At 36.3% G+C, this 14,127-nt stretch overlaps 2 protein-coding genes across 2 annotated transcripts; both read left to right on the top strand.

The window, feature by feature from the left end:
- Positions 1-737: 737 nt before the first annotated feature.
- LOC116308387 (monocarboxylate transporter 3) lies at positions 738-3,863 on the top strand. Its single transcript, XM_031718794.2, has 4 exons — positions 738-900; positions 1,358-1,941; positions 2,743-3,112; positions 3,533-3,863. Exons 1-4 carry the CDS (start codon positions 738-740, stop codon positions 3,748-3,750), a joined length of 1,335 nt encoding a protein of 444 aa, XP_031574654.2. The 3' UTR covers positions 3,751-3,863.
- A 676-nt stretch (positions 3,864-4,539) lies between these two features.
- On the top strand, positions 4,540-13,816 carry LOC116308390 (E3 ubiquitin-protein ligase synoviolin). Its single transcript, XM_089024944.1, has 11 exons — positions 4,540-4,818; positions 4,962-5,054; positions 6,134-6,439; positions 7,212-7,338; positions 7,973-8,072; positions 8,295-8,360; positions 8,497-8,750; positions 9,204-9,547; positions 10,426-10,492; positions 10,947-11,142; positions 11,365-13,816. The coding sequence occupies exons 1-11, from the start codon at positions 4,687-4,689 to the stop codon at positions 11,693-11,695; spliced, it is 2,016 nt and encodes a 671-aa protein (XP_088881070.1). The 5' UTR covers positions 4,540-4,686; the 3' UTR covers positions 11,696-13,816.
- The last annotated feature ends 311 nt before the right edge of the window (positions 13,817-14,127 follow it).

The following is a 14,127-nucleotide window of genomic DNA, read 5'->3' on the forward strand; positions in this document are numbered from 1 at the left end:
CTGTTTGTTTTTTGTTTGTTTTGTTTTGTTTCATTTCGTTTTGTTTTGTTTTTCGTATTTTCTCTTGGATCAAATGCGTATGATTGCCAAATTTTAACATCAAGCTCCTCCACACTCTCCAAAAAAGGAAAGAAAAGAAAGGGAAAAATGAATAGAGAAAGAAAATCTGGCCTTGTAGATAGTAGCCTCCGTATGCAGAGTCATCACACAACGTTTCGTGTCCCCGATTAGTGTGCTACTTGTGGCATGCTAGAAGTTCGACAAGTTTATGTATGTATGTAGAGTCGCGTGACAACCTTAAGCCCATGCCTCCGCTCTGATTTTTGCTTCTAGGATATATTAATTGCAAGGAAAATAATCATTGAAAAATGCTCTGTAGTTGTAAGTACTACTTTTCAGCTCAAAAAAGAAGAAGAAGCTAGAAAGAAAGAAAGACGGAAAGGAAGGAAGAAATGAAGAAATAAAAAGAAATAAAGAACGAACGAAAGAACGAAAGGAAGAAAGAAAGAAAGGAAAAAATAACGAATGAAAGAAAGATAAATAAAACAAAGAAAAATAAAAGGAAAGGATTTTCTCGCGTTTGGGCTCCCTGTGGCCTGTGCAAACATGAAAGAAAAAAAACGCAGGGAAAAACGGGTGCAACTGGTCCGTGTGGTTTTTAAAGTCGTTCATATAATATTCATAATATCGTGTAGGCTCTAACTACTGTATTAAATTAAGATAAGGATAGATGTAGCATGGTTTATTGTGGTAAAAGCCGTTCTCCAGATACTCCATGGTCGTGGGTCGTCTGTGTGTCAACAGCTATCACTACTTTTCTTCATTATGGATTTTCCTTAAGTTTTGGAGTATTCCTGCCCGTTCTTTCGGAGTATTTCCAATCTAATAAGGAGGAAACAGGTCAGTAAATTAATCATGACCTTCAATCCTGGTCATCGAAGAAAATGAAAAAATAGTTAAGTCTAGCTCGACACTTCTTGGAAACTCATTCATCTAGAAGGTTTCAAATCTTCCAGTATATAATTTGGTGTCCATAATGATTATCGTTGATTATCGATTTATGATTGATTGAATACAATAATAACATTTGATTTCTTTATTACATAATCATTATTATTATTAATGATATATAAAGGTAAAGTACATATATTTAATGCTGGTTATTCCTTCATATGGAATTCAATTGCTATCAATGGACTGATCAAGCAGATAATGCTCACTTTACCCCCTCTCTTCATCAATGAGTGCTCTGTTTTAAGAGTATTAATTATGCAATGTCTGGCATCCTACAACCCTAAAATGGCTTCCTACCTCATCGTAATAAACTAATAAATGTGGTATGCTTTTACCTTTACAGCCTGGGTTGGCTCGATTGCCATTTCACTCACCATGTTCTCTGGTCTTTTTGCTGTCGCATTGGTCAGTTGCTTTGGCCACAGAGCTACTGCAATGGGAGGTGGTCTCGTGTGCTCATTATCTCTAATATGCAGTTCATTTGTCAACAATTTGAGAATTCTTTATTTTTCTTATGGTGTACTTTATGGACTTAGTGCTGGTATTATATTAAACACCTGTTTAACTTTGAATAATTTATACTTCAAGAAAAACCCAGCTTTACCAACTGGAATTATGGCAATGGGATCTAGTCTAGGTGTTATAGTATTCGGGCCGTGTCTAGAAGAACTTGTTGAAGCATTAGAGTGGAGGAATACCTTCAGGATCATGGGTGGAGTCTTGCTGTTAATGTGCTTTCTTTCTATCACTTATGACCCTGTTGACACTGACCTTGGGAATGAATTGGAATCCCTTGATAAAGAAGCAAAGAAAATAGGTCTAAGTATCAAGGAGTGTGTGTCATTATTCACCAATCGTACCTTTACTGTTGGACTAATTTCAAGTATGATGATATTTCTGGGATTTTATGTTCCTTTTGTTCACTTGGTAGGTATTAAAACAAATAATATACGGTGAATGTGTAGTTCCAGAAATCATCCATACACACCCCACAGAGGAATTTGAAATTTCCGAAGAGTAAGGGGGTCAGAGAAAGAACAAAAATTACAGAGTTTGTATGGAAGAAAATTGGAATTTCTGGGGGGTAGGGGGTGTCATAAAGAAATTCCTCCATGAGGGGGGTATGGATAATTTTTGGAACTACGCAATTTAATATAAACTTATAACTGATTCCCTTGCACATCCATAATTAAGGGAATCATGGGTGATGCATCAGAAGCACACTCACTTTCACCTCTGGGGTCTCGGGTTTGATTCTCAGACAATATTGCATCATAAAATGTTAGTAGAGTTTGTTAAAATGTCTCCAAGAGTGTGGATCCAGGGGGAGCTTTCAATTGATTTTTTTATCCTAGAATTTAGTTTTGCCAGGTTTGAAAGTAATTATTTGAAGTATTTGTTTGGAAATCCCTACCCCCACCCCCATCATTCACAAATTCCTGGATCTGCCCTTGCATCCTTTTATCATAATTTAAAATAACACTTGGACTTGGAATTTCCAAGGAGTGGGGATTGGGGGTTGGGGTTGGGGGGGGGGGGGGGGGGGGGGAGGGGGGTCAGAGAAAGAACAGAATTACCAAGTTAAGAAAATTGGAATTTCCAGGAGTAGGTGAGGTCTTTAAAAAAATATCTTCGATGGGGGTTATGGTCAATTTATGAAACTACGCATTACGTCATTAGTATTTATTAGGGCGTGTCTCGGGTCTAACCATTTTTCCCCCTCTCAAGGTCCAATTTGCAAAAGACACAAAGATTCCAAGTAAAGCAGCGGCCCAACTCTTTATTTACATTGGTATTTGTTCCTCTCTGTCTCGGATTGCTATTGGCAAGGTTCTTGACAAAGCATGGCTCACTCCACTACGATGCCTTCAGCTGATGTCCTTCATAATAGGATTGTCCATCATCTTTCTGACTTTTGCCAAGGAATACATGCATTTTGTCATATTTGCTGTGATATATGGTCTTGCCAATGGTGCATTCATTACTAATATTGCAATGTTTTTCCTGAGTGTTGGTGGACGTGAAAGGGCTCACATCAGTCTTAGCACAGGATACATGTTTGTCTCAATCACTATTTGTGGAGGACCACCATTCATTGGTAAGAAAAAATCATCTTGCATTGGAAGAAGCTTTTGGGTTTAATCATAGGTTGGGGACAGGGACATTTAAAATTATGTTATTTACTTACGGGACAAAATACAGTAGATGAATGTAATTTAAAAAGGCCACTTTCGCAAGAGATATTTCATTTACCAGAATTCATATTTTCTATAGCTTTTTACTATTGAAAAAACTGAGACTTCAAGTCTTGCAAACTGCATCCTCATTTACTGATGTGTGTGCGTGACTGTGGGGAAGGGGGATGGGATGTGGGAGCTAGTGGAGGGAAGTATTGGTTTAAATTATTACACTACTGCTAGCCTCCAAAACAGCTCTCTGGCACGGGTGTGTGGTTTGAGGGCCATTTCACAGGCTACACTATACTATACTCAACAATGTGTTATTTCTTGAATTTCAGGATTTATAGCAGATGAGCTTGGTTCTTATATCCCATCATTTTACGTAGCTGGCGGCATTGTAATATTTGCTTCTATATTCCCATTTGTTCTTTTATTCTGTGATAACACGGGAAGGGCTGAATATAGACTAAAGGAAGTGGAACTCCATAGTCAAGAGGACAATGACCAGAATGTACTAAAAACACATAGAAAAACCTTATTTATATCTTCTGTATAGGTAATGGGGACTCAGTTGTTTTAATGAGAAATGATCATGAGTAATCACATATTTATACTATTTAATGGGTAAATAAATATATATTTGTTAAAGAAGGAAAAAATGATCATGAGAGTAAGAAGAGATGAAATAAAATTTTATAATACTCCCTTGATTACAATTTCTATAATAAAGTCAATTTACTTTGGTCTCTTACTTTTGACCATCTCCAGACCTTGTGTCATTCCCTTATGTTGTATATCTTCCTTTACCTAACAATAATTGCAATGGTATGTTGTTGACTCCAACTAAAAATCTTTGTAAAAATATTGTTTCGTGAAAAATGTGGGAAAAAAAACAATATGGGTAAGGTATACAGAATGAAAAGAAAAGGAAAGAATGAATGAAAGAAAAATGAATTTGGGAATAAGCAAAAGGGAATAATGTAGGCTGGATAAATAAAAAAGGGTTAGTGGTCCAAAAAAGAAATAATGGCACATGGGTCAAGTTACTGAACAAATACATTGTTAACAGAAATTTAAAAAATGAAAAAAGTAAATAATGAATGATCAAAAAGGTTTCAGTCAAGAATGTATGTGCGGGATCCCTGTGGTGAATCAGATCCCATATGTGCAAGAAAGAAATAATGACACATGGGTCTAGTTACTGAACGAATACATCGTTAACAGAAATTAGAAAAAAGTAAATGAAAAAAGTAAATAGTAATGAATGGTAAAAAGGTTTCAGTCGAGAATGTATGTGCGGGATCCCTGTGGTGAATCAGATGCCAAGTCCCGTATGTGCAGACGTGTATTTTGATGTGAGTGTAAACCACTCACGTTGAGCCACGAAAAATGCAAATGGCTGCCAAAAATCCAAAAAAAATCCTCGCTTAAAAACTCATTCCGCGTTAGCCAACCATGAACTAAAAACCTAGGGACTGCTCTTTATATTTTCATGATGCGAGAGATGGTTTTAACAGCGGCCAGTCTAGCACTGACCGGTGCTGTGGTTGCAAATGCTTACTACCAAAAACATCAGTTTTATCCCTCTGTCGTTTATCTGACAAAGTCAAGTCCAAGCATGGCTGTAAGTGCTTTATTTACCCTCTTCCTCTTTACTTTGTTACTCTTCGTTGCTTTTATAGTTCATTTTGGCATCTTTAATTGTATCTACAATGTTAATACTAGACATTTTTACGATATTATGAATTTCTTTTGCCGTTCTTGTAGGTTCTTTATTTGCAAGCCTTTGTCTTCGTTATCTTACTGGGCAAACTCATTCGTAAAGTATTTTTCGGCCAACTTCGAGCTGCGGAAATGGAAGTAAGTATGTAAAAACTTAAATGCTATTTTTTTTCAAGATTTCTAATTATATAAGCATTTTGTAATTTCTGAAAATAAAAATTTTTGATTATGAGGTTCCTTGGTTTTGAAGTATTCTCTGAAAAAATGTGAGGTATTAGACTCTCTTAATTAAATAACGCTGTCTAAAGAATCAATGGGGCTTTTTTACAGTACTTACGAATATAGTCTAATGATATCAATAAATTGTTAATAAACTATCAATATTCGATAATTGCGACTAAATTAATGCTTGTTTAATATATTCATACCTTTGAGAAACTCTAGGATTACTTACCCCAGATGTTTCTATTTCCCATGCCCATAATCAATTTTTTTTCAGTTTATGACATAAATCCCATTTTCTGGGACTAAAATCCGAATAACTATAGAATACCCCACCAAAGCCTTCCCCAATCCTAACCCTAAACCTAACCCCATTAAGGTACTCGATTGTTTATTCCTACAAAGCCTTCCCCAATCCTAACCCTAAACCTAACCCCAAGGTACTCGATTGTTTATTCCTATAACGAACGCGTAGGTGCGTAGGCAGCCCACTATAATACTTTTCCTTGTGGGGTATTCTATAGTTGTACCCTAAAATCATTAACAATTCAAAGTTGTTATATATATCTACCGTAGTGTACCTTATTGCTATTTTACCAATAGATATTTTGTAAATCTATTTGTTTTCTTTATATTTATGTTATCAGGACTTCCTTTAAACTAGCCTTGCGATATTGAGTTAAATAAAATAATAATGAAGAGGTGTCTATTTTACTATTTTCCTTCTTCTTTTCAGCTTCATCGTAATGTATTCATTTTCCAATTCAGACCATGTCACTCCATTTGGAGTAAGATTCATTTTCAATTGCATCCATGGTAACAAATTCTTTTTTTCAAGCATTACCAGAATCAATAGAATAATAATTAATAGAATGAATCATGGTCTGATATTGGAAACATGGTTTTGGAAACATTACACCTACACTCTAAAGTCTATTGATTGCTTCAATGATCTCCAATTTCATTTATTCTTTTTTTCTTTCTTTCCAATTTAGCATTTAATTGAAAGATCCTGGTATGCTGTAACAGAGACGTGCCTGGCCTTCACAGTATTCAGAGATGACTTCAGTCCACGTTTCGTTGCTCAGTTCACATTACTTCTTTTTATCAAATGTTTTCACTGGCTTGCCGAAGATAGAATAGACTATATGGAAAGAAGTCCAGTGCTTACTTGGCTCTTTCATCTCAGAGCTGTTACATTACTGATGTTTTTAGGAATGTTTGATAGCTTTTTGGTTCATGTTGCTTATAATACAACTATTCAAAGTGGTGCTTCAGTTCAACTGGTTTTTGGTTTTGAGGTAATTATCTCATCTACCGTAATAGCCAACTTGTAATATTCTGTTTGAGTGATCAAGCACAAAACAATCCGAGTCAAGGCTCCGGCGAAACAAACGAATAATAATATTATGATTATAGACCCCTTGCATGTGATGTCAAAGCAGCTCGATCTGGGGACAAAACAAGAGAATTCCAATCTCCTGAGAATTGGAGCCCATGTTTTGTTCCCCAGATTGAGCTGCATTCCAGAGTGCTGCAAGGGGTCTCTTCTATTGTTTCCCCAGAGCCTCGACTCGGATTGTTTTGTACTTGATCACTCAACCAGAATATCAAATGTTGGCTATTGTTATCTTTGATAAGGTCAATTACTGTAATAGACCTTCTTTAATTGGGCATAATATAGTGTAGTGATAATGTAGTGTAGTAGTTTGTACGTACGTGGAGCAAACCTCATGGAAGAGCCTATTACAGGGGTGCTTGTGATTAGTTGAGTGGTCTTAGGGTGACATTGAAACAATAGTCATTTTACTTTTGATGCACCTTTCAGAAGGATGTTCTTGAGCATTAAAAATCCTGCTATTTATACTTCAACTTATTCAAATTAAACCAAATTAATTTGATCAAAAGTCTTGTTAAAATTGACTTAAAATTAAAAGTGGTAGATTTTGTGGCTAGATTTTGGCCTTCAGTAAAAGTAAAAATTCTTTAGCTGTGTGGGAGGAATAGATTAAAAATTACTGTTGATTGCTCATGCTCTCAAAATTCATTTGTATTTTTTCCATTTTCTTTCAGTACGCCATTCTCTTAACTATAGTGGCTACCATATGTATGAAATACTTTCTCCATGTGATAGACTTACAGAGTGAAAACCCTTGGGATAATAAAGCTGTCTATTTACTTTATACAGAACTTATCATGGGTAAGTACAATCCATTAAGGATTACAGCATAAAGGAGAAACAACTTTTTTTAATGGACTGGTTACGCAGGAATGAGAAGCCCAATAACTTAAGGAAGCAATAGTTAACAGTGGATATTTTTGATATAAGTGTTGCCGAAATCATGCATACACATCCTTCACACTTATCAAAATTTTTAGTTCAATGCTTACTCCACCACTTCCCTCCACTTCACCTCTATCATCAATAAATATGACTATGTGTGCATCAGATTGAAAGGTGGCAACCAATTTGAATAACTGTTCAGGACTGACTAGCCTTGTGTTCACGTGGAAACACAAAAGCATTTTCACATGTACAGTCCAAAACAACAGTTATTCAAATATTGGTTGCAATATTTTGATTTTGATTGATATTTTGATGTATAAAAAGTTAAATAAATTAAAAAGTATACCATAGAGGGGTGTATCCAGCATTCCTGTTAGAGGGCACTCCCTATTCATTTCAACAAATCTTCTCATAGGGCTCCCCTCCTCAAAAGGGGGTCACAGGTACCTCAGAGCCACACCCTGAATAAACCCCTACTGCATGGAGACTGGGCCTGAGTGCGTCAGTGATGTGCATATTAATGTCTAATTTGTATTATTGTTTTCAGGATTTATTAAAGCTGTTTTATATATATGTTTTGTTGGTATTATGATCAAGGTCCATACCTTCCCCTTATTTGCTATCAGACCCATGTATCTTACACTGAGGTGGGTATAGCAGTCTTTTCTTTTTGTTTTAATAATAATTTCTTAAAATCATTAAGATTATTACTACAACTGGCATAGCTCCCTGAATTAATTTACTCATAACAACATTTTATCAGCTGTCATTATTTTTTCTCTTAACCCTGTTTTCTCATTCTTCTTTTTGGAAAATGTTATTTTTATAGTTGTTTATTTACAGTTTTTTTTTGTTTGTTTTTGTTACAGAGGATTCAAAAAGTCTCTCAGTGATGTTATAATGTCTAGACGAGCTATTGCGAATATGAATACCTTGTAAGTATACTTTGCATTGCATATATTGTACACACATTAGTATAGGACAGAATAAGACAGTTTTCACTAAGGAACATGAAACCATCATTTGAAGCAACAAAAATTAGATACTGATTCTTTGTTTGTTTTTGCTCAGATATCCTGATGCCACGCCCGAGGAACTCTCGCAAGGTGACAATGTGTGTATAATTTGTCGAGAAGAAATGACGACAGGATGTAAGAAAATCCCCTGCAACCATATCTTCCATGCAAGCTGTCTCAGGTCATGGTTCCAAAGACAGCAGACCTGTCCTACTTGTCGTATGGATGTGTTACGACCTATGCCAAGGCCACAGACACAACCTACCCAGCCTCCTGCACAACTGCAAATGCCACAAGGAATGCCAAATGGTGGGTGTTGTCCATCTAGACTTTATTTTATCAGTTTAGCCACTTTGACAATTTGATATATCACTGATATGCAGTAAACCAAATTCAAAAATCTTTGTTGGATTGAAAAGGTTAAATCATTTTAATCATTGAAGACTGGGGGTATTCTTGGTAGTCAATATCCTAAGCATTTGAACAGTGTTTGGATACAGACACATGCAGGAATAGTGACAAAATGCTTCAATCAGTAACTTGAATCTACCTGATTTAGCCATTTTGAACCTGACAACAAAATTAATTATGTATTTGTTATAAAATCCCAACAGTGATTGACGCTTCTTTCTTCTCCACCATTTAACTGTGTCTTAATCCTCATTCATTATTATACGTAATCAATCATCATCATCATCATGAGGTATTTGGAATTCTTCGTGGTTTGTCTGACTCATGTCTCTAATTCTTTCAAATATTAAGGTGCACAAATGATGCCACCCTTTGGTATGTTCCCTGGCTGGCCCCCAGTGGGTATGCCACAACAGCATTTTCAACAGCCTGGACAACAGCAGCCTGGACAACAGCAGCCTGGTCAACAGCAGCCTGGTCAACAGCAGCCTGGTCAACAGCAGCCTGGTCAACAGCAGCCTGGTCAACAGCAGCCTGGTCAACAGCAGCCTGGTCAACAGCAGCCTGGTCAACAGCCTGGTCAACAGCAACCAAACCAGCAACCATTACCATTCACAGATCCAACACCAACTGGCACTACTCCAACATTTACCACAGCCCAATCTCATACAACACCAACCTTTCTTCCTAATCAAGTATGTCATTTACTATATTGGGCTTACAAGTCTATTCTATTGAGTAATTTAAGCTAAAATATATCATATTTTCTCATCTTGAGTCTTGAGGCCTGATTAGAAGTTTATTACCACAGAGAGAGAAATATTATTTACAAAATATAATTAAATTAGTATATGTAATAGGACTCTATGCTGTCCAATTAAGAAATAATTGGATGAGGAAAATTCCGAGGACTTCCAAAATTGGATGAGGCCGTAGGCCGAGTCCAATTTGGCAGTCAGAGGAATTTTTCAAGTCTAATTATTTCTTGATTGGGGAGCATGAAATCCCATTACCTTTTAATTATATAGCTGCTTAATTAATCCCATATCAACAAGACCTGTCCAATTAAGAAAATAATTGGACAGTTACCTATATGGGATTAATGAGAAGCTGTATTAATATTAGTAACAGTCACTCAGAGTATTGTGAACTAATTGAGCTGAGAAACTATAATATTTACCAAGCAATATTTAACAGTTGCTGACAAAATTAAAAATATATCACATACATACAAATGGAAAAAACATATATGCATGTATGGTCAGAATAGGAAACATTAGCAGATATTAGAGTTGCACTTTATTGCTGCATTGGGTCAGTTTCTATACATTTCATTGTATTGAACCAAATGCCTCAACTTGAAACAATAATTGTTTGAAGGCATTAGAATGTAACTCTAATATCTGCCAAATACTCTCAAGCTACAAAATACCTATCTGCATTGAATGTTTGAAGAGGGACTTATAAGATACAATCATGTTTGTAGCCACTGCCATAACTACACCTACACGACAGTGTCAATATTGCCTGGGAAAGAGATAAATAAAGCATTAGCATTCTTTTTCTGTCCTAGATGCCTGGTTTTAACATGCCGCCACCATTCATGATGCCACCTCCATTTATGATGCCACCTATGTTTGGTAAGTTTAAATTGTCCACAAAGAAACAAAATATACCCATTTCCATAAAGAGGGTCCAAGCCATAGGAGATAGGCAATCAATAAGTCATTCCAATTATAGTCATTCCAATTCATTCCAATATTATTGGCATACAACTAAACTTGAATAATCAACATCTTGTTTCCTTGACTGCAAGCAACAATGGATATCTCAACACTAAACTTTGTGTTCTTGAAAAGAATAATGATGATAAGAAACACAATTCATTTCAGCATTTCTTTGATCTTGACATGACATGCTGTATCTCTTTTTGCTTATTGCCATCACCTATCTTCTTTGGCTTCATTGTAAATATTTAACGTGAATTTGTGTCTGTGAATAATTAACTATAATAACTTAGTTGAGAACTTTTATGGAGTTATTTTGTACAATAATTTTATTGAATCTAAAGAGGAATTTTTTTTTTATTTGCAGGTATGCCATTTATACCCCCACCAGTCCCCCAAGGGGTAGATTTGTCATCAATGAGTACAGAAGAGCTAAGGAACCTGGAAGGTCAAGAGAGGCAAAACTTAGAAGCAAGGATAGCATTGATTAGAAATGTTCACATGCTATTGGATATGGCTGTTAGTCAGCTCAACCAGTATACAATGATGGTCAATCCTCAAAGGTAAACAACATTTATATTTTTTAAGTTTAGTGAGTGGCTGCAACCACTCAAAAATGGGATGCAGTATACAAGACATTAAACTTTGCGGGTTGCACCTTGACAAAAATGATAGTAATGAAAGTCAAAACGAAAAATACTAATAGCAGAATTTGTCTGAAAGCTCAGAAACTTTGTCACACTATAAAACTCTGTTTTTGCTCACAATAACTCTCTTTTTCACAGTCCAACTGTAGGATCTCCAGAAACCCAAGAAGGGGGAGCTGCTGCAAAAGCAGAGGGTAAAAAAGATAAGGCACCACAAGATTGGCCATCTTTGTCTAACATCACTGTACCAACTGTACCTACTCCACCTGTATCTCTACCTGTATCTACTGAGAGTACTGGGTCAGATAAAGTGGCTACTAGCACTACTGTTGAGCCAGAGACTGTTGGAAGCACTGATGAGACAGATGTTGGAGAGGATGGTACTAGTAATGAGGTAAGGCGACGTCGGCTTGAGAGATTCACCAAAGAGGAAGCAAAACAGGAGAAGGTTGAGACAGATGATGAGTGAACGTTTGGTATCATGCAAATGGAAACGAATGAGTTAAAAGGACAGGAATTTGGAGTAAAAGAGAAAAAAGGGAAATATGGACATTGTGGTAAACCATCTTTAAAGATTGATTAATGGAAATCTTTGCATGGAAAAATATTCGACAATTACAGAGAGAGATAGAAATTACCGACATAGTTAAACAACCAAACAAGAGGTGCAAATGTAATTGCTCTAACAGTCAGGGTCGTAGCAAGGTCAATTTCCTTTGGGGGAGGGGGGAGAGGCAGCCTGGTGACCAAACTAAAGAGTGCATAGCAAACCTGCAAGCAAAACAGGTTGTTATATCATGGAACCAGCTCCCCAGCCCCTTCCCTAGCTACAGCCCTGAGCAGTAAAATGGTATTTTGATATAATCAGTACGACCAGAAGTTCATAATTAGAAGTGTCCATCTTCCTATATATGAAAGGTCCGATGTGTTTTACGTCTGAGCTATTTTTAGTAAAATTGACGTCTGCACCGGAAGTGACCAAGCAAGCAGGCCAAACAAACAAAATGGCGGACTCGGGGTTTCCCGTGTGAGAAAAGCTTGGATTTGCTTGAGTGTTATGTTCGATAATAGTGTACGCCATAGAAAAGACACTTAGTTTCTTTTTTACCATAACAAAGTCCAAAAAGATGAAAAAAATGTCCGGAAAATGTTTGAAAGAGCAACCGCTTCAAGCGCGCGCTGTTCATACACGCGGGCGCGCGTAATCCTAAACGAATGAGCGCAGCGTATGTCATTTCGATGAATCTGATTGGTCGAGCGTTCCTGCTTGGTCACTTCTAGTGCTGATGTCAAATTTACTAAAAATAACTCAGACGTAAAACACATCGGACGCCACCCCAATACCTGATGGACACTTCTAGTTATGAACTTCTGGTACAACATTATAGACTAAGATTTCAAAAAAAAATCTTAAGCAAAAAATGCCTGTTATGGTCTTTGTTATTTACTTGATGGAATGTTTGGTACCATACAAGCCTACCTGTTGTAGACTTTCAGCTGAAATTTAATTTCCATAAACCTTTCCAGATTGTACTGCTTTGTATATACAGGGGCCATCTTAAATCACAAGGCATTATGGGTTGTCCAGGGGGGACGGGCAAAACAATACGAAGATGGTAGATTTTTAAAATGCTTTTGTTTTTTCTTTTATGGGTATAGAAATATGAATATATATAATCGAGCCTCGCATAAGCTCTATATTTGCCTCTTGGACACCCCATAATGCATTGCAATCCAAGATGGACCATATATTGTCAAAGTAGTCTTTTCACTTGAGTGACCATAATGGTTTTAAGTCGAAGTTGAACTTCTTAGAACAACTTCATATAACCATTTTTAGCATGCAAATAAGCCGAAGAGTAAATAACATGCTGATGAGAGGCACCAAACTCTTCAGTTCCATAGTTTAATTGTTCACACTTTAATCGTTTTGTTATCTAGTTAGCTGGAGCATTCTTCCAACTCGTCAAAGCGTATCCACCAAGCACACGCCCCTCATTAGCATATTTTACTCTCTAGCTCATTTGCATGCTAAAAACGCTTGTGTGAAATCGTAATATTAATATAATAAAAGTATGAACACATCAAGTCCAACCTTGACTCAAGCCATTGTTTAGTGGTTACTCCAAGCGATTGCGAGAATTGTCTATTGTCTAAATCAAAAGTGCATAAAGCTACGAATATACATACTTTAAAGGTGACTATACTTTTGATTGATGGGCACAGCAAGCATTTCAGTTGAAAAATAGAATATTGGAGACTCTTCATATTAGCCCTTCAAAGATTGAGTAAGAGAAAGAGTTGGTATTACAGTGCACTGCGGAACAACTTTAGAGGATATATTTCCAAGTTGATGTCTACTGTATTTTCTCCCCTAAAACAGCCTCTTGATGTCAACTCCACCTCGGAATGGATAATAATAGTAAAAATACAAACTGTCATCAACTGTTTCAAAATCCTTAGTTAAAGTTTTAGATATTTATTAGTTTGTACATTAGCCACTGACTAAAAATATGCTTAAATAATTACTGAAAAAGTTTATTTAGAACTCTGAATACAATATTAATAAAATCTTTATTACAAACAACAAGTCTAGCATTTCATCTCCGCATTATCACAACCCACACAAGCCTTTTACTTTCCTCATATTAATTATGAAGCAAAAAGTCCACGATCGACCAAAACCATGGGCTATAGTCCATTCTTTTTGTCCGAAAATGGTCAAAAATGACCTATTTTGTCTTCCTCATAAATAATGCATATTTTCTGAAAAGGTGTGAAAATGGCCCAAAATCGGTCAAAACCATGGGCTATAGTCCATGCTTTTTGCCCGAAAATGGCCAAAAATGACCTATTTTGCATCCTTTATAAATAATGCATATTTTTTGAAAAGGTCTGAAA

Source organism: Actinia tenebrosa, unplaced genomic scaffold, assembly GCF_029948245.1.
Source record: "Actinia tenebrosa isolate PJP-AT-01 unplaced genomic scaffold, QUT_ActTen_1.0 PGA_scaffold9__36_contigs__length_13948895, whole genome shotgun sequence".
Classification (NCBI taxonomy): domain Eukaryota; kingdom Metazoa; phylum Cnidaria; class Anthozoa; order Actiniaria; family Actiniidae; genus Actinia; species Actinia tenebrosa.